Source organism: Camelus dromedarius, chromosome 15 (genome assembly GCF_036321535.1).
Source record: "Camelus dromedarius isolate mCamDro1 chromosome 15, mCamDro1.pat, whole genome shotgun sequence".
NCBI classification, from domain to species: Eukaryota; Metazoa; Chordata; class Mammalia; order Artiodactyla; family Camelidae; genus Camelus; species Camelus dromedarius.
In genome coordinates this window covers 42,503,299-42,530,397 of record NC_087450.1, presented here as the reverse complement: position 1 = coordinate 42,530,397, position 27,099 = coordinate 42,503,299, and the positions used below count along the sequence as shown (strand labels likewise).

At 49.3% G+C, this 27,099-nt stretch overlaps 1 protein-coding gene across 1 annotated transcript in view; it reads right to left on the bottom strand.

The window, feature by feature from the left end:
• Positions 1-1,565: 1,565 nt before the first annotated feature.
• The window catches only part of CAPN13 (calpain 13), a 79,121-nt gene continuing 53,587 nt past the window's right edge, over positions 1,566-27,099 (bottom strand). The window contains exons 11-24 of the mRNA XM_064494207.1: positions 26,306-26,445; positions 22,314-22,498; positions 21,856-21,859; positions 20,227-20,429; positions 19,153-19,189; positions 18,760-18,822; positions 15,711-15,768; positions 15,556-15,614; positions 13,836-13,904; positions 11,854-11,929; positions 9,832-9,960; positions 8,952-9,007; positions 8,329-8,386; positions 1,566-2,047 (exon numbers count right to left, since the gene is read on the bottom strand). Of these exons, the coding sequence (XP_064350277.1) occupies positions 8,360-8,386; positions 8,952-9,007; positions 9,832-9,960; positions 11,854-11,929; positions 13,836-13,904; positions 15,556-15,614; positions 15,711-15,768; positions 18,760-18,822; positions 19,153-19,189; positions 20,227-20,429; positions 21,856-21,859; positions 22,314-22,498; positions 26,306-26,445 (1,106 nt within the window). The 3' untranslated portion in view covers positions 1,566-2,047; positions 8,329-8,359. The remainder of the gene's footprint in view (positions 2,048-8,328; positions 8,387-8,951; positions 9,008-9,831; positions 9,961-11,853; positions 11,930-13,835; positions 13,905-15,555; positions 15,615-15,710; positions 15,769-18,759; positions 18,823-19,152; positions 19,190-20,226; positions 20,430-21,855; positions 21,860-22,313; positions 22,499-26,305; positions 26,446-27,099) is intronic.

Below are 27,099 nucleotides of genomic sequence, written 5' to 3'. Positions count from 1 at the left end.
GCGTCTGGCGAGGGCAGTGGCGGCAGCTTCTAGGTTCTCTGCAAGCTGGTGGTGAACCTGAGAGTGGGGGTGATCTTCTCAGGTCTGTGCTCCTCCAGCCAATCTAACAGCTTTGTGAGCACCTCATCCCCTGTGTTAAATCCCTCCTTGAAATACCTCGAGCAGGTCCGGTTCTCCTGCCTGACGCTGCATGGTAACTTCTCCATTCTTCCTCCCACTTAAACTTTCCTTCTATTCTACGCTCCCTCCCCATCCCTATTTCCCAACCCCTCCTCCTAATTGGCTATTGTATGAAACTGAAAGTTTTAAATGTTTAGTTTTGGACAAGTTACAGTATTTCTGATTTAAAATGTAGGTGAATTGAACATTGCTTTAGGTTGAAAAACTTCTCATTGAACTGAGTTGCCTGTATCTGAGGCCCCGGTGGATTCTGTTCTAGGTCAGGGCCCTTGATGGAGCACAGGGGATGGGGAGAGGAAGGGGCGAGGGAGACCACAGGCACAAGAGAGCACAAGTGGGCAGGTGTGTTGGACTTTGTACCCAGACATTTAGCTGAAAGTCATCTCTGAGTCCTGCCGAAGTGACTCATTCATTCTTTTGAGCTTTTCTTTTCTTTCTTTCTCCCTTCCTTCCTTCCATCCTCCCTCCCTCCTTCCTTCCTTCCTTCCTTTTTCTTCCTTTCTTTCTCTTTCTTTCTTTCTTTCTTTCTTTCTTTCTTTCTTTCTTTCTTTCTTTCTTTCTTTCTTTCTTTCTTTCTTTCTCTTTCTTTCTTTTCCTTTCTTTCTTCCTTCCTTCCTTCCTTCCTCCCTCCCTCCCGCCTTCCTTCCTTTCTTTCTTTCTTTTCTTCCTCCCTTCCTTTTCTTTCTTTCCTTTCTTTCTTTCTTAAGCAGAGTCTATGTTGACCTGTCAGGACCAGTGCTGTACGTGCAGAAGACTGTACGTAAGAGGGCAGTCTGACAGCCCAGGACTTGGGTCTGCTGACATTATCTCTGTTGACCTCCAAAGTCCACGCTGATAACCATGGCCTTCTACCCCAGTTAACCAAGCAAAATGACTTGGCCCAGGCTTTACTGTGTGTCTGACCCTGCCCTGCTACTGAAATGATCTCAGACACTGCAGTGGTCCCCGAGGGATGCAGGTTAGCTCACTGCGTGTGTGTTTCTTGTACTGGGATGCGTCCACCTTCAAATGCTAACCTAGGTCCTGACCATGGGTGTTCACATGATGGCACACCCCTGCCCATGCCATCCACCTTCTGATGGCTTCTGCTCAGAAAGGTCACATTCTGGAAGGTTCCTACCCTTCTGTTCTCTTGACACACACATTCACAAGGATTTCCTCATCGGAGAGCTGCTTCCATGGATGAGTTCTCAAGTGCCAGTTCTCCTGAGTGGGGTCTGGCCTGGCCACTCTTTGGAATCTCTTCTGAACTCTAGTGGGCCATGACCTTGTGGAGCTAGCTGATGACCACTTTATGGATAAGGAAGGAAGGAGTGGGGAGGTGCCTACCTTGCTGGCTGGATTTCCCCTTCCCCACATGTAGTTTTCATCCAGAACTAAAATCCTATTTGTCCTAAAGGAGTTGAAGACCTTTAGGGAAACTGTTTTATTTTGCCATTTGGCTGTGAAACAATCAGGATTCAGACACTGGGGAGTATGAATAGTTCTGCAAACACCCAGCGGACTGCCCCCATATCACACATGGCACACTGTGGGTGGACTGACTGGTTCCTTCCGGATTTTCCAAGAAATGGATTGAATTGGTGGAGGGGACTGAGAGGCAGCTTTCCCCTTGCTTTCCCACAAGGGAATAGCTCTTGTTTCATTCTCCAGGGATCCGAGGCAGGTGTCTTCAAGTGTTCAGGTCACCTGATCTGTGACCTCAGGCTAATGAGAGCCTGACCCAGCTGAGGATCCAGCCCAGGCTCCTTGAAGGCAGCTTTGACTACATTCCAGGCAGAGCAGGCTTCCAAGTATCACAACCACAGGGGCAGCACAGCCCGACAAGATGAGAGCCAGATTCTTGAGTGATCACTGGGAGTCTGTCCTAGAGAAAGACACAGATACTCAAATGCAGAAGGCCCAGGGCAAGTAAAGAAGCTTTTCCTTCCTTTGAGTGACCACAGAGGCCAGGCCCCATTCCCACAGATGCTGGTCAGGACGACCAGACCACAGAAGGAGCACATGTGCCACCTGCTGGCAAGGCTGGACCAGCTCCATCACACCTTTGCCTTCAATGGATGGGAATGTCTCCACCTCATTCTTCAAAATACCCTGGAGGGACCCTCCCCACCTACTCTGCCCTGTCTAAGTGCAAACCACAGTTCATTTAGCACCTGAGTGCCCGCCGCAAAGTAGAAGGGAAGCTGGAGAGCAGGTGTTCCTCCAACCCTCTCGGTGGGTTGGAAGGGCTGAGAACAGGGGCAGCCAGAATAACCATAACTCTGTCCTCTGGTCCAGCTGAGCTGTGGGCCCCCTTGGAAGAGTGGCTTTTCTCAAGGGCACGTCTCCTAGATTAAAGTGATATTCTTGCGTAGATATTTTTTTCCACAACTCGAATCAACCAACTGTCCTGCCCACGTGGTAAAGAAGCAGTCTTGATTCTTCTTCTGTCTCCCTCCTCGTCTCTTGTATATTAAACTCCCATCTCTCAGACTATTTGGTAGTTTGCTTATTTATTTTTCATGAAAGTCCAGCCCAAGGTATATAATTAAAAAATTCAAACAGTATTATGAGGCATGAGGAAAAAACAGCAGTCCCCTGCCCCATTCCTATCCAAACTTCCTCTCTCCAAACTCTTCCTTCTGTGCTTTCTTCCTTACATCTAAATAGTATGTTCACTTGGTTACCCCTTGACTTGCCAATTTTAAATGCTTACTGACGTCGTACGATGGAAGATGGGGCTGGGATGTTCCTAACCCACTTCCACTGTATCTCCTCTCCCTCCATTTTCTAACGTATTTATGTCTCGTGTTTTGTTAAATCAGTATTCAATCTTTGTTTTATGACAATTATGTACGTACAGTTCACTGCTGAGTGAAGAGATACTCTGAGTTTCACATTTCCTCTCTTCTAGAATTCTTTGTTTTTCCAGAAGTTAATTTGAAAAACCTGCTTAGTTTATGTCACTATCCTAATAATTCTTCCAAAATCCTCCAGCAGAATTTCAAAATCCTCCTGAAAACTATTTTCCCCATGATTAAGGGAGCAGATAAACATACTGGTCCCCTACTCCCCCAAGGTCACTCACCCTGCCCCCTGCTGGGCTTCTTGTTCACATGTACAGCCTTGGCCTTTGACTTCCTAGCTAGTGAAGGATCAAGTGCTGGACCTCCTGTTTCTTGAATTCCAACTCCTCCTCCTTCTTGGTTTATGCCCTTGGCATGTCTCTGTTATTGTTCTAGTTGGATGCATTTCTCTTTAAAAGCGAGCTCTGGAAAGCTGGACACCCTGGGTTTAAAAGGTGCCCGGGAATCACCAGGCATGTGCTTGCCAAAAGAGGTGGGGAGTTTTCACATCCAGACATATATCCAGGCAAATCCAGACTTCTCAGCTGTCAAAAAGAATTTCTTTGGTCTGAAGGATGGAGAGATGGATTTATTAGGAGAGAAGGAGACCCTCTCTTGTGAAAACTGCCGTTGGTAAATCAGGACCAGGGCCACTGCTGTTCATATTTCACCTGGGTGCAGAGTAGGAGGAGGGGGCCCATTCCTCAAGACGCTTTATTTCTGTGTGGTGGGAAACTGTTATCAATGCTGACTTCGTTAGAACAAGGCACTTCGCTGCCATATTGACAGTTCATCAGCGTGAATGCAGATGACATTAGCTAGACAAACTCTCAGCAGACTTGCCGTGTACTGAGCTTTCAGACTCTAAATCAGCTGCACTCAACATAGCCTCAAACGCCCAAGGACCGTATACCAAAGCACTGAGTATCAGCATTCTTCAAAGTAAGAGCTTGACTGTCTTTTAACAATTTTAACATAAAACACGCCCCTAGTGTGACCACGGAGGCGCATGCTCTGTTCAAAAGAAACGGATATGCTGGGGGTGGGGGAAGAGGATGTGTCTGGTTGCACATTTTGGTATCCCAATTTACTAAGTTAGAGGAGAGCAGATGGGTTGAAAGATGAGAGAGAGAGAGGAATGGAAGTGTTCTCCCAATGGGAGCGCACCCCAGCTTGCCTGGCGGATCCAAGGGTAGGTAGAAGCGTCTTGTACACAGTCTACAGGGAGCGGTCCAGCGCGAAAGGAGACCGGCGAGGGGCTTCAGTGACCCCCCAGTCTCTGGGAGAAGTCTACTTAGGTCATCTGACAAGGCCTTCCGTTGTTTCAGTGACCACTTCCTTGCACAGAGGACCAAATGAGCAAGGAGAGGGACTGCCCTTCGGACTGAATGCTGGCCAACAGGGAACCTGGGAGGGATGGAAATCTTACAAGGAAATCACTTTGACTTTGTAGTATTGAAGTCAGGGGATATTGGGCAGGGTTGAAATATGCCCAGGACTCAGGAAAGCCGATTTCAAAAGGATGAGAGGATTAACAGGTCAGACGGTAGCCTTTATAAAAGGATACAGACCATGACGTATCAGAGATATTGTAACAAGATAATGTTAACCACCTGCTGCCTACTAATCCCAATGTGGTAGAAGGTAGAAATAGCTAAAACAGCATGAAGACGTGGGTTTAAGACAATATTTACAAAAGTTGGGATGAGAACAAGACAAAGGAAGACACAAACCGGAAAGGACAATTTCTTTCAGTCATTTGGGAAATCATTACTGAGTGGTTTCTCTACATGCTAAGGAGATAGCAACAAATAAGACATACCTAGGCTGACAGTGTACAAGGGAATACAGACATCAAGCAAGTAACCGAAAGCGTGTTGACTCAGCAAACTACCAGTGGAGGGGAGCTTTCTCAACCTGACAAATGGTATCTACAAAAACCCCACAGCTGACTTTATACATATTGGTGAAATATGAGTATTTTCTCCCAAGATCAAGAACACAAGACTGTCTGCTTTCTCAGCCTCTACCCAGCATTGTATTAGAAGTTCCAGCCAGGACAATTAGACAAGAAAAACAAACAAAAGGCATCCAGATTGGAATGAAGGAAATAAAACTATCTTCATTTGTAGATGACATGATTATGTGTATGTATATATGCATGTGTGTGTGCATGTGTGTCTGTGTGTATAAATAAGAAATCATCTAAAAAGCTATTAGAATTAAGAAAGGAGTTCAGCAAGGTGGCAGAATATAAGTTCAAGATATAACAGTCAATTTTACTTCTATACATGAGCAATGAACAATCCGAAAATAAAACTGTGTATAATAGCCTCAAACAGAATAAAATGTGTAAGAATAAATTTAACAAAGGAAGTGCAGGACTTCTACACTGAAAAACCACAAAACAATGTTGAAAGAAATTAAAGATCTAAAAATAACGGAGGGACATCTCATGTTCATGGATCAGAAAACTTTCTATTGTGACATTGGCAATACTCCCTAAACTGATCTATAGATTTATGTGATTGCCATCAAAATCTCAGCTGCCTTTATTTTCTGCAGAATTTGTTAAGATGATCCTAAAATTCATATGTAAATGCAAAGAACTCAGAATCACCAAAACACTCCTGAAAAAGAAAACCAAGTTGGAAGACCCACACTTCCTGATTTCAGAACTTCCTACAAAACTACAGTATTTAACACAGTGCAGTACTGGCATAAGGACAGACATACAGATCCATGGAACAGAATTTAAAGTTCAGGCATAAATCCTTACATTATGATAAACTGATTTTTGGAAAGGATGCCAAGACAATAAAATGAGGCATATAACAATCTCTTCAATAAACAATGCCAGGACAATGGGATACACACAGGCAAAAGAATGAAGTTGGACCTCCTACAACACACCATACACAAAAACTACCTCAAAATGGACCAAACACATCAATGTAGGAGCTAAACAATAAAACTCTTTAGAGAAAAACTTTGGAGAAAATATTCATGATCTTGGGTTAGGCAATGATTAGATACCACACCAAAAGTGTAAGTGACAGAAGGAAAAACAGGTAAGTTGAACTTCATCAAAATTAAAAACTCATATTCTGAAAATGATATCATCAAGAAACGTAAAAGGCAACATGCAAAATGAGAGAAAATGTTTGTAAATGGTGTAATCGACAAGGGATTAATATCCAAACTATACAAATAGTTCACATAACTCACTATAAAAAACAACAGTCCAATTGAAAAAAAAAGGATAGAAGATTTGAATAGACACCTTTCCAAACAAGACATACAGATGGCTAATAGGCACACGAAAAGATGCTCAACATTGCTAATTATTAGAGAAATGCAAATCAAAACCACAATGAGGTATCACCTCACACCTGTCAGAATGGCTATCATTAAAAACTCCACAAATAACAAATGTTATTTTGAGGATGTGGGAATTCTTATACTCTGTTGGTGGGAATGTAAATTGGTGCAGCCACCATGTAAAATTGTACGGAACTTCATTGAAAAATTAATACTAGGCTCTGTGTGCCTGCACTGTATAAGAAACTGAACCAACACGTAGGACCACAGGACACGCCCAACCACTTGAATGGGCACGGCATGCTACCTTTCACTGGTGTCAAGGAAGACTGAGCTGTGCATCTTGGCCTCAGAGGAGGGCCTTCAGTGACCAGCTGCCTGCACAGCGCCCACTGGCTGCTCAGCTGGTGATGTCCTTCTGACTCGCAGCCTCGCTGAGTCCACCCAAAGTATTCCATGTTTACGATGACCCATCGACAGCCCACGACAGGTGATTAACTACTCTGAGTCATTCAGGACTCAGCTCCCAGGCAGTCTCCTAGAGAGACATCACAACTTCCAGGCCAAGGCAGTTGTACCATCATCTTTGTGTGAACCTCTGTGTCAGCCTTCACTAGACTATTGTAACTGATTCATTACATTTACATTTCTGTCTCTTTTACTCCATAGCAAGACCCTGTAAGGCAAGGACTGAGTTTGATTTCCCTAAAGACCTATATATCCATCTGTCCATGGGAGATCTCCATACGGGTGACTCACAAGCACATCACCACATCCAAAGCTGAACCCATATGAAGCACCCTCTCTTCGTGTCCATATAACACCCAAGCCTCTTTCACTGCAACTTGTATATTAGAGTATAGTTTCCTGTTTATAGGACTATCTCTCCCACTAGGTAGTGAGCAACAGAGGTCAGAAATCATGTGAATTTTATTTATCTTTGTGCCCCTGGAGTCTAGCACAGAGCCTCCCATATAGGAGCTATTCAATAAACAGTCACTGAACTGAAAAAAAAATTAATAATAGAACTACCGTATGATCCAACAATTCTACTTCTGGGTATTTATTCAAAGAAAACAAAGACATTAACTCAAAAAGATATAGGCACCCTCATGCTCATTGTGGCATTATTTATAGTAGCCAAGGCATAGAACAACCTAAGTGTCCCTCAAAGGATGAATGGATAAAGAAATTGTGGTTATATGTATATACAATAGAATATTATTCAGCCATGAAAAAGGAGAAGGTCCTGTCATTAGTGACAACATGCATGAAGGGCATTATGCTAAATGCAGTAAGTCAGAGAGAGACAAATACTGTATGATTTCACTTATATGTGGAATCTAAAAAATAGCAACAACAAAAAACCCAAACCAAACTGAAAGATACAGAGATCAGACTAGTGGTTGCCACAAGTTGGGGGTCAGAGGTTGACCAAAATGTGTGAAGGTGATCAAAAGGTTCAAACTTCCAGTTACAAGTTTTGGGGATGTAATGTACAGCATGGTGAATATAGTTAGTGGTACTGTGTTGTATATTTGAAAGTTGCTAAAAGTAAACTGTAAAAGTTCTTATCATAAGAAGAAAAAATAACTATGTAAGGTGATAGATGTTAACCCCACTTACCACAGTAATCATTTCACAATATGTACCTATTTCAAGTCATTTTGTTGTATGCTTAAAATGAATACAATGTTAAATGTCAATTATATCTCAATAAAAGTTAATTAATTTAAAAAAAGAATTCTAAATCCCTCATTTGTAACTTCCAGGACACACTCTTTCACGAATGCCCACTGGTCTGCATGACTGGGATGAAATCTGCAGCGTTGGTCTTGAAACTCAAGGGACAAGGGGCTGAGCCGTGGCTCACACACACAAGGGCTCTGTAATCTCAGTGGTGGGGGGTCTGCTCCCAGGGAGAAAGTCCCCCGTGCAGCTCCTGGAGGAGAAGGGGAATTTCCTAGGAGGAAATTATTCAAAAGCTTCCATGTCTTACCTGGGCTCTGGGGTCTGTTCTGCCGCTTGCTTCAGTTGTACATCACCAGGTTCATCCACTGAGAAATAAGCATCATTGTTACAACCAGTCTTTAAACTTGTTAGCTTAATACAGAGCAGGGTAAATGGTACCCTCTTTATTTGAAAGACCTCAGTCTAGTCTCGTCAACCCTTTCCAGCTAATTCCAACCCAAGCAGGAGGCCTCAGCCCTCTGTTGCAGCGCAGCTTCTGCTAATCCCTGAGTAGTGCAGGTGCTGAGAGGGACAGCTGAGGTCGACCAGCTGGCTGGGCCAGGACGCTCTTCCAAACACTCACTGGGAGTAAGTTTAATGTACAGTGAGCTCAGTAGGTGTTCCTTAGTTCCCTCTTGGATTTATGACTCCCACATAATCCTCTGCTTTATTAAGCTATTGGAAAAAAATAAAATCTGTCTGCCAAGATCCTAAAGCAGCCTTGGCAGCCAGCAATATATAAAGGCAGTAATTGGAGGCAGGAGGGGCCGGCAGCTTGGCTGGCCTTTGACAGACTGCTGAGTAGCCTCCGGGAGAGCAATGCCCCCTAGAATCAGGTGAGGGGGGTGGGCTGGGGTTGTGCCCTGTCTCTGGAAGGGGGAGGTACCTCACCTCCATTTTTGTCAGGTAGAGTCCTCTTCCATCCTTGGAGAGGTTATGGAAAGCCTCTGGGGTAAAGAGGAAGAGAGGAATCAGGACAGGCCTGGGGGCATGTGACATTCAAGGCAATGAGGTGATTCTGTGAAAAGCCCCAGGGGAGCTCCATCTCCCCTCCTCTTCTCTTTCCAGCCAAACTCTACAGCCGAGGGACAGCTCAGGGCTCACCTCTTGAAACAGCTCTCTCTGATGGCTCTGTCCCACACGACCCTCCCCTTTCCAGTTTCCTTGCACTTTGTGCCCCCTACACTTGGCCGTGGGGATGTCAGGACTTGTCTTAGGAAGTATTTCAGGGGCACTTCCCTGTCCAACTGAGAATTCTCTGGAGCAAGGGTTGTGTCTCTGGCTTTTCTTTTACCCTCCCAGGGCTCAGGTCTTCCCATCTGATTAATTGCCTTGCTCCGAGCTAGGGGGTTTTTTGAGTGATGTCACATGGCGCGGACAGTGGGAGGACCTCCTGCCCCAACCAACTCGCTTGTGTGTGCAATCTTTCAGCACAGACCAAATCATTCCTTGCATGACTGAAGAGGAGGTTTAAACCATAACCCAATCTGGAGAGGGGACACGGTGATTAGTTCCTGAAAAAGGTGCTGAGTAAGGTGATCAAAGGCCTGGGATGGGCGGATGTCCTGGAGAGAGAAGGGTACAGAGAGTGGTTGGAGACACAAGCCAACTACACTCTCACATAGGCCAATGCTGGCTCTGAGCAAGGGCTCCTAGCAGGATTCCAGCCCTTCCCACTACTAAGGCTTTGCCCAGGCCTGGGGCCGAGTGTATCCCTGGGACCCTCCGGTGTTCTCTGGTCACTGGGAAGGTGCCCCCAGGTGACGCTTACTTGTCATGGCTTCAAGGCGCATCAGGAGGCAGACCAGGCTGGGGAAGGTGACCCTGCCGGAGCTGTCGCTGTACCGGAGGCTCATGAGACCCAGCAGCTCGTTGCTGACAGAGACGCCTGCCAGGAAGTCTGGGCCACAGGGAGAGCCGGTGAGCGCGCGGGAGGCCAGGAGTGGGGTGCAGGGACCTCGTGGCCTTCCACCACCTCAGCCCTCCCTCCTCGGCCCCATGCTGGCTGGTCCGCTCCTCTGCCGTGTATTTATGATTCTCTAGTTGCCTCTTGCTTGTTGGCTGCTGGGCCCCAACAATACTGTTCTGGAGTTTTGTCAGAGGCCAACTCAAGACACTCAAGACCCTTCATAATCATCTGATAATTCTCATGTGGGATGGGAGCTACCGAGACACCTGAAAGTTTGCTTCTGGCCCTGCCTGTCAGGCCTCTCTCTGCTGATGACTTTGTCTAAGGGAGGCTTCTTCCCCAACGCCGTGACTGCATGTGGGTCTCATGCATGGTGGCTGCTGGGCTTGGTAAGTGTGATTCCTGGAGGAGGGATTCAGTCCTAAGTCACCGGTCCAGGGAGCAGAGACCTCAGGTGGTGGCCTGAGGCAGGCAGGACAGAGGTGCCTGGCCCTCTTTGGGTCTTATCATCTTATATGTCTAGTTATGAGTTTCAGGGAGGCACCCACCCCAGAGCTGACAGTGGCAGACAGAGTAAGTGGGGCCTGTGCGCCCTGGTGAGCTAGAAGAACCTTGCAAACCAAACCCCTGATGGAGGGGACAAGCCTGGTGGCCCCCGGGCCCCACACAGCCAGAGACCTGTTTAGGTTCTCCTGCAGAGTTTAAATGGAAATTTGCATTCCTTTAGATAGGGCCTGCCTCTTGGGCTTGCCATAATCTCAAATCACACCCCTTCCCTTTTTTCTTTTTTTTAACAGGCGCTCCATTGCCCCTTTCAGTCACCCACCTTGCCCCGCCCAGCTTTTCTGTTGAATTCCAACTGTTCTCTTTCTCCCTGCTATTATTCTGGAGTCATTAATGAAGTCTCCTTTAAAGATTTCATCTTTCACTGGCTATTCAGTGGCTCTCAAAGTATGATCCTCAGACCAGGAGCTTCGGGCTCACTTGGAAACTTGTCAGAAAGGCAAATTCTTAAGCCCCACCCCAGCCCTCCTGAATCAGGTACTCCGGTTGGGTGAGGCAGCTCGCCAATCCCCACTTTGACAAGCCTACAGGGGGTTCTGACGCTCAGGTTTGAGAACCTCAGCCCTCCGCTATGAAGAATTAAGGGAGGAGCGAGGCTGAAGCCGGGGGAGCAGCAGCTCAGGTTCTGATTCTTTGTGCAGACTGGGAGTCCTGGGAGCCCTGGAGGCTGCCCTTTCAGCGGTAACCCACTGGCATCATAATTTTCCATTTTATTCAGGAAGGTGGCAATTTCCTGACTTAACCTTTCTGTGATCCACTTCCCCTGCTGGTACAGTGGGGATAATGATTCCTGCCCTTCCCAGTCCCAGAGCTGCTGAGACAATCCAACGAGGTGACGGGAGTGCAAGTTCCCGCTGAACTTCTGCGCCCTCCAGTGTTATTATCATCAGCCCAGGACTGAAGATCTGCCTCCTTGAAGCCGACAGATGCCATTCAATTTCACTTAGGCCCAGACCCTCAGTGAAGAGAGTATATCAAACCCACCCGTGGGTATTTAACCCTGATGGCCCAGACGCTGAGATGAAAGCGTCTTCAAGGCGAGCTTGACTTCTGGTAGGGTATCAACCATGTGGGGTTACTTTTGCACAATTAGAGCTGTGCTGGGGAGAAAAGGCAATCGGCAAAATTGACCCGCATTGGAGAACTCAGGCGGGGGAGGGTGGAGTCTGAGTTCGGAGCCAGGAGGCCCACAGAGGCCGGGGTGAACCAGGGGAGGACACAGCTGCCCCTCTCCCAGCCTTGCCTACAGCATGCTAGGGGCGTGGGCATCGCACACCCCCCGCTGTCGCCCCCAGTCTTCACTGCAAAGGGCCGCTTTACCTGTGTCATTTATGGCCTTCCACAAATCCGAGCTCAGGAAAACTCTGGAGTTCTTCTGGGTGTTCTGGAAAACACTCTGATACGGAAAAACAAGTAGGAAGCCTGTGTGAGTCCCAAGCCACCTGGAAGAGGATGTCTGGTAGGGGGAGGTCCTGCGAAATTCCTTTTCCATTCACTAAAACAGTAGGGAAGGCCCAGCTTAGAGGCTGGCACGGTGAGCAGCTGAGGACAGGGGAAGGGCTCTGCCTGGTAAAGCCAACCACCTGGCCGTGGGGGCGAGGGGGCGGCGGTGTGTGGCTGCCGTCCCTCTCCCAGGCCCGCACTTCTCCTGCTCCCGACCTGCCCTCCTTCCTCTTCCTCACCCCTCAGACTGGGCTCCTGCCCCACAGGGAGCTGCCACTTTCCAGGGAGGTGGAGAGCTCTCTAGAGTTCGCCTAGGGTGGGGGTTAAGAGCACAGGCTTCACAACCAAATCGCTGGGTGTGAACCCCAGCTCAGCGACTTGGCAGCTGTGTACCCTTGGGCAAGTTACCCGATCTTTCTGGGCCTCAGTTTCCCAACCTGTAGCACAGGGCTAGTTTCAGTATCTACCTCAGAGGCTTGTTGCAAGAAGTAAGTGAGCACATCTTTATAAAGTGCTTAGGAGCGCTCTGAGTAGCAACGCTGAAGGCAGGCGAGAACCACATCCCAGACCAGGTGCAGCCCCAGGATGAAGTCACTCCAATACCTCAGCTGTGTCCAGGGCGGCTCTACGTTTTCCTGGGACTTTCTGCTTCTCCCTAATTCTCACCCTTACCCCTGGCATCCTTATGCTTCTCAGGTAAGGACACAGATGCTCAGGCAGGTAAGTAACTTGCCTTTGATTAAGCAGACAAGCACCACAGGACTCAATGCGGGACTCCTAATTGTGGTCTATGCTCAGCCTCCCTGCTGGAGCTGTTTCAAAGCAAAATACCCCTGAGCAGGCGTGCAGCTGAGGTCTCCTGCGGGAGACAATTACTGTGAAATAGCGGCTTGAGAACGTTCCCTGGCCTCTTTTGGCTTTGGGTGAGCGTTTTCTCAACTAGGTACTGACTCATTCAGTAATGCATTCGTTCGGTCATTTTTGAGTGCCTGCTGTGTGCTATACCCTGTGGAAGGCACTGGGGAAAAGGATGCATATGAGGAAATCCCTGCCCTGGAGGGCACGGTGATCTAATGGGAGGGGCACATCAGCCTGGTGAGAAGCCAGATGACCTCAGTCGGGGATCAAGTGATATAAATCATATATAAAATAACATATTTTTATTTTATTATTGTGGGCTCAAGTGTTAGGGGCCAAGGGGGAATTAATTGGGGCTGGGGTGGGGGTGGGCAAGGCTCCAAGGAAGGCCCCACAGGGAAGGAGCTTTGGGGGATAGACTCTCGGGCTGGGTGGGTACCAGCCAGGCTCAGGGTGCAGGGAGTGGAGGGCGAGGAGTCTCATGGGTGGGGCCTGAAGGAGTGAGTGGGATGAGTGAAGGGGCTTCTCCTAGTCCCCAAAGTAGGGTCCCAACTCATGCATCTCTGATGAGTTTTGACTTTGTCCTGAGAACAATGGTGAGGACACACTGAAGCCACAGACCACCCCTGGGATTCTGATGTGTCTTCTGGCTGATGGAGGGGAAGGGAATGAAGTGGGCTGGTGGCCCGGGGGATGCTGCAGTGGCTGGGGGAAGGATGAGGAGGGCAGCGCTAGCCAGCGGTTTTAGCTGCAGTCCACGGGGACCCAGTTCTCCAGCCACCTAGAGCAGTCCCCAGCTGGCCACTTGACCAGGTATTTCCTTGTGCCACCTACTGGTGCTTGTACGTCTCCCCAAGCAAAAATGGGGCTCTCCTTGAGGGCGGGGATGAGATGCCTCGTCTTTCATCCCCCCCCAACCCTGGTGCAGGATCAGACACCCGGTAAATATATGCTAAAACAGATGGAATAGGAGTGCTAGCCCGAAGACAATACGCCGGTACCTGGCAGTGGGCCAGGCGGATCCACAGCCTTGAAAACTCCTCTTGGTCAAGGCGCCCGTTCACCTTCAGCTGGTGGACAGTTAAGAGTTAACCAGATCTGTGTGCAGTGAGCAGAGGGGTGGAGGAGAGGGAGCAGCTCCATCCATCAGCTAGCACGGAGGTTGGTCCAGCGCCACCTGGATGTGGCCCCATGCCAGCTGGTTCCTGCTGCGTCTGAAAGGGACCTGGCATAGATTTATTTTACAGGGGAGAATGGGCAACTGGATGGAGAAGGAAGCCCTGAGAAAGGTGAGCCAACACCACTTGCATCCAGGGGAAGAGAGAGAACCCAAAACACAGCCTTCGTCAGAGGGGCCCAACTCCCTCCTGCCAGGGAGACAGTGGGGAGGAGCCAGGGGGGTGGGGGTGGGTATCACTGCAGCTTCTGAGGCCTCATGAGAGGTAAGTGTGCACTAGGTGTGCACCAGCGGCTGGACCAAGCTCTGTGTATTAAAGCCAGCTCTGATCACTCCATACGATGCATTTGATGAGAACTAATGAAAAGATTGATCTCTGAGGGCCTGCAGGGGAGCTGGAGGGTGAGCAGGAGGAAGGGTAGAAAAGAACTGTCTGCTTTACAGGGGTCTAGCAGACATGACCTCCCCTCGGGTTACCTTCCCCCTGCTGTGGGGCTGTTGAGGGCCATTTGGGTTCATCTGTGGGGATGGGCAGTGTCCCTGAGTGATTCCAAACCAGAGCCAGCAGAGACAGGGCCTGATTTATTATTTAATCAAGGAGGCCTCTTGTTCGACCATGGACAGCTTCACATTCTGTCGAGCCTTGTTAAGAGTGAAAAAGCCGGGGATCTGCCTCACTCCAGAGAGACAGCACGCACCCCAGGGAAGAGCTGCAAGGCAGCAGGTGAGGGTGATGTCCACGTGGAGCCATCAGGGACACGGGGCGGCAGGGGGAGACGTGTCTCACCAGAGAGTGGAAGTCAGGACAGGAATCAGGAGACCTGGGTTTGACTCCCAGGCCTGCCACTGTGGCCATGAAACTTAGGCAGCCACAGCACCACCCCACCCCACCCCAGCCTCATCTGCAAATGCAGCCGGACGGTAACGACGGGGTGCAGCTGCCGTGCAGACTGAGGAGTTTTCTATAAGGGTTGGTGGTTGTTCTCTTTATTCAACTGGGGGCTTGTTGAGCACAGAATTTAAATAGTGAGGACTCCTCCAGTAGTAAGGAGCGAGGTGGAAGGAAAACAGTTACCACTGGTGTTGCAAGGAGGCAGTGAAGGAGAATGTGTGAACAGACTTGGGAGGCTGAAAACTCCAAATCCAGGCACAAATTCTGACTAGCTGTGTGATTGAGGTGAATGACTAAACCTCTCTGAGCCCCTGTTTCTTCTATTGCAACATAGGATAATACTTCTTATATCACAGAGGTTACTGCACGAATTACAAGGGAAAAACATACCGGTACCACTGTCGGCACGTAGCAGATGCTCGATAGATGGTATATTGTTACTGTGGCTGTGGTGCTTCTGGAGAGTTAATGAGTTGGTACAGAATCCCCAGAAACCCAGGCTCTTTGGTGAGCCCTTAGAACCAAGGAAGAAGAGGAAATACTGAGAGTGAGAAGAGGGTTCCCTAATGTCATAATTAACCCCCCGGGAAAGCCAACAGAGAGATGGGATCTTAGAGCCAGGGGAGGGGCAGGGGATGATGGCAAAGGATACATCCATCAGAGCCACGATGCTCCGGCACTGGTCCAGAGAGAATGTGTCCCCTGGAGGTCCTTAAGGGGGGAGAAAAGGAAGGACTAAAATGTCACGGAGCGGGGCACTGGACTGGCATGGCTGCAAGGATGGGGTTGGGGCCAGCGGGTCCTTACCCTTCAGGAATTCCTGGTTGAGAAGGCTCTGCAGCTGGGCAGCATCAATGTCCGGTCCCTGGTGCAAACAAGGAAGGGATGCAGGAATCACATCAGGGCCGGGGAGCTGAAGGGCACACTAAAAGCACTGGGATTTCTAAGCACTTAGCTCACCTTTGTCCCAAAGTCTCCTGATTGCCCCAGGCCACGGTGATAAGTCCCTCCAAACATCTGTAGTGCCTACTCCTGACATTTGATACCCAGTGTGGGTCACCTTGCATGTCCCTCTTCATTCATTATTGGCTGAAAGCAGTGTTTGCTTCCTCCCCACCATACCTGACACTTAGGAGCCCCTCTGGAGAAATATTATTGAATGAATCAATTCAGCCCTGCAGGTGTGTTTTCCCATCTGCTTCCAGAAAGGGACTGAGAGGAAACATGACTACTAAACGTGTGTATGTGGGGGGGGGGTGGATAAAAATGCCAGGAATCCAGGCTGAGAGAAGCTGCTCTAACTGAGCATGTTACTTAGCATGAGTCTTCCCAGCCACTGAAGCAGAAAGGGAGACATCATGGTTTTCCTTGGATAAAGAACGGGAACAACTGAGGTTGAGGGGAGAGAACCTTCTCCTGGCCTGAACTTCCGCAGGCGTCAACTCTTCTGTGGGGGACACCGAGCAGCTCGATGGGCAGCAGAAGCAGAGCTGTTCTACGTGCAGTCATTTCTTACAACCTCCTGGTAAAGGCAGAGAGTGTGATGGGACATCATCATCCTGGGAAAGTTTTTCCATGGGAGGAGCTGGAGCAAGGTCTCCCAGCAGGGGGCTTTGCAGAGTGACACCAGGTCAGGTGGAAGGAGGTGGTTCCTTGGGGTCTTCTGAGAATCAGCACCCCACAGATGACAGACAAGTAGTCCCCAGGGTTGGCCTCACCACCCAGAATGGAAAGCAAAAGCAGCCCTACAGCTTGTCCTTATGGGAGTCATTTAGCTGGAAAAATGACCACTGACGATGTCCCTGGCGGAAAACATCCTGGAAGTGTCTGAAATCGGCCCTTAGGTCATCCCTCCAACATCTCACTGGTTGGTTATGTCAGGTAGTCAGTGTTGTGTGCCTGCCATCAACTAAGATTTTTCCCTCAAAGAATTATGGCACCCCACTTTGAAGAGCAGTTAACATGTTGGTGAGAAATGCCAACTTATGTGGAATCACAACCAGAACATAAGCAGCTTTGGGGCATGGACTTTGTCCCCCATCCTAGGACAGGCCCTGACCTGGATCCTGCACCCAGTAACCACCAGAATGTTGGAAGAGATGGGGCTAGGAATGGAGATGAAGGCTGCCTGAACAAACTCCCAGGGAACTGCACATAGGCCTCTACCACTTCAATGGAAGATCCCCAAGGACTGATGCTCTGCAGTCCCAAAGTTGAGCAGAGTCTTCGAATGTCCTAGCGTATTTGCTACACATTTGCTGACTGGGTAAGTGATGGATGATGGATGTGGCCTGTCCCAGAGGCCGAATGTGTCCTTCCTTTCCCACAGACAGACCCTGAATTATAGTCTCATCATTACTATTACAGCCAATGAAAGTAACCTGTGCTAGGTCAACAGAACTAGCAGGTCATTGCGTTTGTTCCGGGACCAGTTAAATGGATACAAGAGATCGGGGGAGAGGACAGAGTCAGTGGATGGACAAGTATTTTGCTTTCAACTTTCTTTTGAGGACAATAAACTCTAAGGACAGTTCACAGGTTGTGCAGAATGATGCCAGGTTGGCCCTGCTCAAGGTGCCCACCGAGGGGTGAAAGGAAGCTGGAGTCCAGTCTTTGTTCCCCTGACCAGCTGTGCACCTTGGCACAAAGCTGCATCTGTCTCATTCTAATTCCTGCAAAGGCCGCATAGGGGCTATCAATTTTCCTCTATGACATTTGGTTGTTGTTTGGGAAAAGTCCTGATTAGGGAATCTGTACCATTTATCATATGACAAATTATATTTTTTATTTCAGATGTACAGGTGCAAGGACCATGTTAAAGATTTTGCCACCCGCCCCTGAAGAAAGCTTGGTCTCAGGGACCCTAATCTGGTCCTGCTGATCCCCTCGGGGCAGTAATCTTAGCTTGGGCATCTTAAATCATTGCAAATTGATTGAGTACCTTCTCTATGCCAAGCAGTGATTGGTACTGGGGACAATGTCATCTTGGCCTTCAGGAGCTCACAGACTGAGTTCAGTCACCTTGGCAGATCCTGTTTTGCATCAAGTGAAGTGCCTTTTCAGTCAGCCCAGATGTGGGCCTGAATCCTGGGCCCGTGTTGACTTCAAGGAGGTTCACACTGAGCTGCCGCCTACATTTATCCTCCCGCCAGCCACATTCTTCACTGCTCCTTGTTTTTGTCTCTGGGCCCAGGCTGCCTGAATCATTTCCCTTTGGCCTGCCTCCTGGTGACCACTGCCCCATTAGCCCTCTGGAGGCCTGCGCTCTCCCTGTCTTTGGCCCCCACCTGGCCTGAGGCCGGCACGGTATATCCGATCATCCGTATCGCTTTCCACTTCCCACACCAACGTGATGGTCAAAGGCCTACTGCACAGAGTCCCTGGCAGCTGTTTTATCCTGACAAGTCAAGGAGTTCTTTATAACGGTTTATTAAACCATTAAGAAAATCCCCTGTGCACATAGGTGGCTTGGCAGGAAGAATGCTGTTGGTGCTTTCTGAAGCTCGCCAGCTCCCAGGAGGAAGGATGCCAAGGTTGGTGGGAGGTGGCAGAGCGGGAGAAGGAAAGACTTTGAGGGGTACTGCCAATTGCTTGTTTACAGATTTAAAAAGACCAGCCCCATAATTAGCCCCTCCCTTTCCAAGCTCTTCACTCCAACCCAGGTGTCACCCAGGTGGGGCACCCTTTCCCTCCAGATCAGTTCTGGAGACATCCAGGGACAGAGGCTGATAAAACCACCCATCAGGCCACTTTTCCTCTCTGTATCCTGATAAGGGCCCAGGAAGGATTTTCTTCCCTCTGTTCCCTCCATCACCCGTCCTCTCTAAGGCCCCTCGCCCCAGGCTTAATACTGTACCTGCTGAGAGTATTTGTAGAAAATGCTTTGTTGGGAGCTATCTTCTGGAAGAGTTGCCTGGATCTAAAGGAGAATAGACAACGTTAGATTTCTGGTACAGTGAGGGTGTAAGAACCTCCCACCTGGATCTGAGACAGAGGCTTCATCCAACAATCGGATAAAACCTGTTTGGGGAATGCGAGGATGGAAGTTTGTAGAAGGAAGATGGATGGGTCCAGCCTGGCCTTCGAGGCCTGGTCTTCTCCCCTCATCCCTGCCCCTTTGAGCCATCACCCGCCCATTATAGTGTCTCTGTTTTCATTGGTCAGTGGTGAGGCAAGAAGGAAGGAGACAGAAGCTCTTGGGGATGGGATGTGACTACTGAAGCTCAAACAAAGCTTACTGCACACCTACCTTCAGTGGTCTGAGGTTAAGATTGTTGCCCAGGTCCCTGGAAAATGAGGGGGACAGTGTGACAAGGAAGACCAGCTCACTATTCCAAGGAGGCTTATGCTTACCTATGGCAGGCACCCCCAGTGGCATTTGACATTTAGGCCAAGAACACGAGTGGAGAGCCCTGAGCACAGGAGGATGTGAAGTGGGTGGCCATGGCAGGCAGCAGACCGATGAGCATCGTGACCTGGCATCCAGTCTTTGGGGTGGACATTACCTGGTCTTCAAACCATTTAGTAAATGGCTCCTTTCACAACCAGATTACATGTATAGTAACCCCCATTGCCAGGATGGCAAGTAAGCTTTGTCTTATGTTCCAACTCTGACTGGTAGCACAGTGACTGGCATGCTGGACTGAGAAGGCCTCGTCCGTGCTCAGCTGTAAAGACCTACATGATTATAATGATGTTTGCCTTGGGTCCAAGAAGGAACCAGGCGCCCAGCAGAATGCGTGCTTGCTGATCCCAGTCCTGACTGCCAACTTAGCAGTGGAGACCCTCCACCATCGGACTCTTGCATTCAAGCCCATCTTCCACTGTCTCCCTGATGGAGCCCATGTTCTGGCCACATTTCAGACAATTGTCATGCGTGCCAGGTACCACCTTCCTGGCTTATGGGCAACATCACTTACTCTTCAGCAAGCCCTGTGTTCACTCACTTCCCTGCTTCTGCTCATGCTTTTTTCCTCTGCCTGCATTGCCTTCCCCTTTGAAGCATTAAGTTACATTTTCCATCAAGGACTGGCTCATGTGCCATTTCCCTCATTTAGCCTTCCTCAGTTGCTCTTGTCAGGGGCAGATCCCTCTACTCTGTCCTCCCACGTGACCCTGCATTTCCACTGAGCAATGGCACCATCTTGTTTGTGGTCTACCTCTTGCCTCACAGACTCTCTCGGCCCCCTTTGGGGTGAGCTTCTCGAGAGCTGGGCCTGTGCTGGGTCCCCCACTGTCACAATGAATTGCCACATAGAATGATGCAATGTGTTTTTATAAAATGAAGTAGAATAAAACATTTAGAATCCCAGTACTTCTGTACCTGTCACTGTCTGACATCTTCAGGAAAATTCGGAGCGAGAACTCAGCTGCTTCTCTGCCTGCAGAGACGACCACCACATAGGTCCCAGGGCTCAGGCTGAAGCACTCTGTAAGGTTACGTGGGGTTTGAGAAACTATGCCCTTCTCAGCCATTCTGAATTTGGAAAAAAAGGTGGGCGGCAACCTCTCTCGGAAATGCTGGAACTAGAGGAGACAGGATGGTGGTGAGAAAACCCGTGTGCACGGGCCCCAGGCCCCAGGCGAGACCACCTCGTCCAGCACCCTCTCCATTCACCAAAACAGCAATACAGGCCCCAGAAAGGGAGACAGCGCTTACCTGAAGTCTCACAGTGCAAGAGTTCAGACTCTTAATGACTAGAGATGCTAACACTACAATGAACGCGGAGAAATATGACACGTGATTCCCCCTCATTAACTCTTACAGCATCCCGGGCTTCTGGGTTTATCTCTCTGCTTATACAGAAAGACGGCTTCCGTGAAAACGAGTGAGGCTGTTTCAGAACTGCATTACTTTTGGAGCCCCTAAAATCCCTTGTCTCCTGAACCTTTGGCAAAGCACCTTTGGGACCGCTGTAGCTCTATGGGGTTGGAGTCCTTTCTCCTCCTCCGTTTCCTCTTTCCAGCGGAGCCCTAAAATGCCTTCTCATTGGAGAATAATAGGTCCTGATAATTTTCCTTCTGTTTCAATATTTTCTTAGCGATAAACAATAAATATAATGCAGTTCCTATTACCGGATGTCATATACATATTACGTAATAAAAACCCCTTACTAAATAAATTTTCTCCAATACAGTCGAGATGGGGATTCCATTTCGAATGGTTATGCAGCATGAAATGATTGCTCCTGAGTTCTGCCTTGGGGGGGAAATGGGGAGATGGGGAGGGGTTCTTTTTGAGGGGCGGGGACAGAGCCGGGCTGCAAGATGAGGCCACTGTCTCTGGTATGCAGCAGAGGGGCGGGCAAAGTGATTCTGCTGACATTAACAGCTGCCCCAGGGGGTTTGGAACCTCACTTGCCTGGGCCTTTCTGGCCAAAGCAGTGATGAGATGGGTTCTTTTCCAGAGAGTCAGCACTGCTCTGCGGCTCTGGGTGTGTGTGTGTGTGTGTGTGTGTGTGTGTGTGTGTGTGCACGCATGTGCACATGGGGAGGCGCTGTGTATAGAAGTGCGTGGGCTTCGAGCCTCCTACAATCACAAGACCTGACCCTGTGTCCCCAGGCATGGGGCTTGTGCCTTTTTTGGGATCAAGTCCTTACCCCATTCTGCAGCTCTGGGAACTAGAGCCCTGACTTGTTCCTTGCACCTTTGAAGCCCTTCTAGAAGCTCACATTCCACGACTAGGGTGCTGAGAACCAGAGTCTGATCCGAAATCCAGCTTTGCGGCTGGACCACCACTGTGAAAGGCAGGCCACCTTACCTGGGCTTTCTCCCTGGGCTTCTGAGTATCCCCTGTCGGAGAGCCCTGTCCTAGCCTCTCTCCCTGTCAGGGCACCTCTGGAAGGCTTGGAGGAGCTACTCTGCACCTGCCAGCAGGTTGTGGTCACAGCCCATTGGCTGTGGCTACATCCTGCTCCCTCCCTTCCATCCTCAGCCCCCAGGCACACGCACCTCCCTGTGGCAACAACAGCACCACAGAGCTCACGTCTATTTAAGGAGTTTGAGTGCCTGTGAAGTTAGGCTTCCCAAACTCCATCTTTCCTTCTCCATTCTGACTCATATTTTAGGTCACCTTTCACCAGTGCCAAGCCAGAATGTCTACTCAGGAGGGGTGGCAATGTGGTCGTAAGAGGAGCTGGAGGGTGTGCCTTGAAGCTGCATTTGCATCACATGCATCCCGGTCATGGTGCGTTCAGGGGCTGATGGAAACTATGGGAAACTAAAGGTCCCTGCCAAGGTACCCGATGAGCCCTGCCTTTCATCTTACAAGGAACTGGCAGCATCGATCTTATCATTCGGGGCCAAATGCTTGAGGATGATTTCATGGTGGCAGCCCCTCTAGAACATCAAACCAGAGAACAGCCTGAGGAATCCAACCTTTAGACCAGGACAGCTAAAATATTTCCCGCATCACTGGCCTGTTGGGAGGTTCTAGGTGCGTATCTATAACAGGACTTAGCAAGACTGAATTGGCAGCCAGTGAACACCGAGACACACGTCCAGGCCATGGGTGTTGCAAGAGGCGTGAACACCACCGACAGATGGGGCAGTAAGAAGCCAGGGAGGGTGGCGGTGGCCATACCTGAGAGTCCACCTGTGGGGAAGAGGAAGAAAGGCAGGGTCAGGAACCCAAACCAAAACACACAAGCGAGCAGGTCTGAGCAGCCTGGCTCAGGGCCCTGCATTCCTTTTCCTTGCACGTTCAGCCCGTTCCCTGGAACACCCTGGGTTAATGGGGATCATCACTCATTCCCTGCATGGAGCTATGACAAAGGAAACCCCACCCGCTGTAAGGAGGTCGAGGCGGGAAGAAGGTGGCTGAGGAGACTCTTCCTTTGCCAGCTCAGCCAGCTGTGGTTACTCTTCATAGCAGTGGTGAGAAAACTGGAAGGAAAAGGGACACACCGATGGGGACTGGAGGTAAGGCAGAACCTGGATCAAATGTAAATTCCCCAACATCGGCGCTCCAATGAGAAGGAAATTTTCATTCCCTCAGATCTCTGTAACACACGATGGGAATTTGTTCTAGGCCCCCCTGTGTTTGCAGGGAATGCTTGTGGGCGTCCGAATGGGGAAATACCCATCTTCCTGTCTGTCCACGTGAAGGAAGGAAGGAAACGCTGAAGATGCAGCCCCATTTTAAAGTCACTTCATGATTTGCAAAGTGTTTTCCATGTAGAGTGCTGGGCTGTCCAGCGATCCTGAGCGGATGCTGAGCTCCTTATTTTACAGGTGTGGATGCTGACCTCAGCAGTCTGAGTGGTAGAGGGGAGAACAGGGCAAACTGCGCTGCTTTCTTGGTAACTGAGACCCACCGCCTCCAGGCACCGTCTTCCACAGTTAGTGGGGGTTTCAGTTCTATTCTACCATTGATCCTGGGCCCCACTCTGTGTACAGACAACCTGATTTGCCAAGGCAGGCTTCTCTGGAGATCAGGGGGGAGCTGGAGGGAGGTGGAAAGACCCAGCGTGGGGGAGGAGCTTTGGGGTGAGGATGAAATAGCTTTCCGCCCTTCCCCTTTTTCTCTGTCCTGTCTTCTCCCTGTCTATTTGTATACCACCCGTGTTTAGTTTGATGCAACGCAGAGCAGTGCTCCCATAGCGGTTGGAGAGTCACAGGCTGATGACAGGGGTGAAGCCCGGCACATAGCTGTCATTTGGGCAGCACTGTACCCACAAACCCCATCAAAATCCTAGAGACTTCAGAGAGCCTAGTTGATGGCACCAACACAGCCTGCTTCCCAGCAGAACTGTGAAAGGAACCCATGTGCTTCCTGAGTTGTCAAGGTCTGGACTGTTCTTTGGTATTTAACTCAATCAGGATCCTGCAAGATCCAAGGGGGTTTTCAGGGAGCCTGAGGGGATCATGGGTCTGCATGCTCCCTCAGCAAAGTGGGCAGCAGATAAAAAAGGCATCTCTGGCTGAAAAGTTGACAAATGGGCTAGGCAACATTTAAAAAATAGATATGATTACAGTCTTGCCAGGGCATCTGAACTGTAAGACTTGGGATAAATCAGTTAGCACAAGGCTGCTATGGCGCCAGCTCTGGGCACTAGAATCACAGATGACAATTCAAACAGCACTCCCAGTTTGTGCGCTGGGGGCAGCCCTCATACCCTCTCTGGAGTTCTGTCTCTCATCAGGACAGGGAAGAGGTGGCTGAGATGTTTTTAGCAGTCCTGGCTGGTGTCCTGAACTGTTCAGGCTCATTGGGTAGACTAGATGCCTCAGTTCCTTCCCAGCCCTTCCCAACTCCTTTCCTTTTGTCCTTCTCAAAGGTGACAGTCAGGGGACTCTGAGGATGAGAGTCCTCTTAGAAGGCACCTGAGCTAGCTGGGATTCTTGGCAGAAAGCAAGGGAAACCAATCCAGGGTGGGGTGAGTAGAAAGTCATTTATGGGAAGGGTAAATCACAGAGTCAGTGGGAAATCTAGAGACTGCAGCTTGGAAGGTGGGCAGGATCGAGAAGAGATGCCGCCCAGCTGGACACCACCACAGGATCTGCCTGCATTGCTGCCGCTGGGCCCAAAGACTGGCCGCAAAGAACCTCTCAGTTGGTCCTACCTCCTTCAGTTACTTCCTCAAGATTCAAAGCCCAGAGTAACCAAGAGTATGGTGGGGAGGGGAAGAGAATATCTAATTGGACAGGACTGGGTCACAAATCTACCCCTCTGCATGTAAGGGTTGGGAAGAGGAAATATCTGGCCTCTTTGCAGTGGGAGACCAAGCCCTGCCTTCCACCAAGGTCCCCCCACTTCCCTCCACCACCGTGTGGAAAGGGTGCTCAGTTGCCTGGTGGTGATGAAAATGACCACTGTCCACTACTGCATCCTTAGCAGATGTTCTCTGACAGTCTCAGCAGGATTGAGGCATCTCAAAAGTATGGTGCTAAACCCCAACAATTTCTTTTCCATTGATTCTATGCAACTAGAAAGTGGAAATGTGTTCAGAGAGAGCAGAACCCAAAGAGTTCTCCTCCTTCTAGGCCAGAATCATCATTTGTCTTTGAGCTGTGAACATCACCAGAAAGGCAAGTGCCTAAGTCCTGCTGAGAACCCTGGTCCTGGGGCCACAAGTTCCAGCATCAAGCACCCCACCGTCATAACCTAGCTGCTCCTTGGTAGGTCATTCTTGCTCTCTGACCTTTGGTTTCCACATCTATAAAAGTTGGGGTACTAGGGTGTTCGAGACAATGAACCTGAACATGTATGGAACCCTGAAGTTCTCTATCAGTGAGGCCTTCTTGTTAGAGTGCACCACAGCCAGTGCACGGGACTGTTTCAGGAACAGAGGACCAGGAGCCCTGCCTGTCCCTGAGTGGGCCAAGGCCCCAGTTGTGAATGTTGCCTTAGTCTCAGTGAACATTCCTGAGATCATTCCTAGAGATGCAATAATCAGAGTCTTAGCCACACAGGGGATAGGTGTGTTTGACTGAAGGCTTGGGGGACTTCTGGTGCCCAGTCCCAGCTCCGACCATGTCACTTCACCTTGCTGGGCCTCGGAGACTTCACCTCTAATTTGAGGAACAGGGACCCCAGCAGTTGATGGTTGCATGATCTTAATTACGCATCTCCGTGCAGAGACGCTGTAGGGTGTACGATTTGAGAACCCTTCACTTTATCTTTGGGATGCATTAAGTTGTTTGGGAAAGGAGGAGGGAGCACAAGTCTCAGATTTTCTTTTGCAGCTCCTTTCTTTTACATGGTTTTTAAAAACCAAATTCCCTGATCATTTACTCATGGCTGGGGTATGTGTAGGCATGTGGAGGGGGTGAGGAGATGGCCCCTTAGGAGCTGAAGATCTGGCTGGGAGTGCCATCAGAGTGGAGGGGAAGCTAGGTGGAGAGGAAGACCTCACCTCCGTGTAAGCCACCCACAGAGCTTTAACCAGACTTTGGTCTAAGCATAAGAGAAAAACATACCTCCTGGCTGTATATCCAGGATTGTTTTTTCCCCTTAAACTCCTCCTAGAGTTTAACCAATGATTCTCAAATAGTCCTGTGCATAGCAGCCCCTCCCCCACCCGGGGAGCTCATTATGATGCAGATTTTCAGGCTCTATCCATGGAGAGTGGGACTCAGAAAACTTGGGGCGGTCCCAGGAGTCTGCACTGTTGCAACAGCTGGTCCTGACCAGACTACTTTTTGAGTAACGAGCACTGGAGCCTGCGGCGTGCCAGGACATGCTGCCAAGTGACAAAGGCAGGAGGTATGTCCCACTGTAAAATCGATCAAGGCTAATCTCCTGTCTCAGGTTTTCCTTCAGACCAGATGAACTCTATAGCCCTTTGGGTTTTATCTGAGTCTGCGATTGAGTGAAATCTCCCAGCCTAGTTGGCTGCTCTCTCCACCCAAGGTGTACAGAATATCCCCAAAGGGCAAGCCCTGAAGCAAGCTGCCTTACCTTGAACACCTCGAAGTTTAGTGGAAACATCTTGTCTTTTGCCTTTAAATTTTGTGGCATGATGTTGAAGGACACGACGACATTGCTGCTTTCCATGCTGTCTGGCACAGAGAAGAGGTACTGCACGTCCCTCTGGAATTCTGCATGAAAAAGAGCAGTAAGTGGACCCCAGCCTGGCTCCTGGGGTTCCAGGTTGGGACCAGCACCACTTCAGAGAGCCACGCATGCCCAGTTCAATGGGTGGTGGCTGAAAGTCTGGATTTGGACACCTAAAGCCTGGGTCCTGGTCCCCACTATTGCGGCACAAACATCTTTATTTTGTGAGCCTCAGTCTCCTCTTCTTAAAAACAAGGAGGGGAAGTATAGTTCCTACTTCATGAAAATGTTTCTTAAACTGTAAAGTTGAGGGCTATTTTTATATTTTATAATAAGTAGAATTCCAGAGTCCTCAGGTATGCAAGAGCTTATGCGTTGACAACAACCACAGAGCCATGAAATTATGTCAATCCCCAAGCACCAATGGAGACAGAGGAAAAGAGGCAGAGAGATGGCAATTCATAGAACTCTACTGCCCAAGAGTCCTCACCAAAGCCAGAGCAAGACAGAATTAATGGAAAACCATTAGATTCAAGTGCATGAAAGATAATGTATAAAAAATAAATGAAGGTAAGTCAAGATAGAGATGAATTAGTAGACATCAGAAAGTTTGGATCACAGCTGGGAAGCTCTGAATGGGGGATGGGGAAACGTAGAGGACCATCACGGACATCAGCTTTTTATGAGGATGAAGCAAG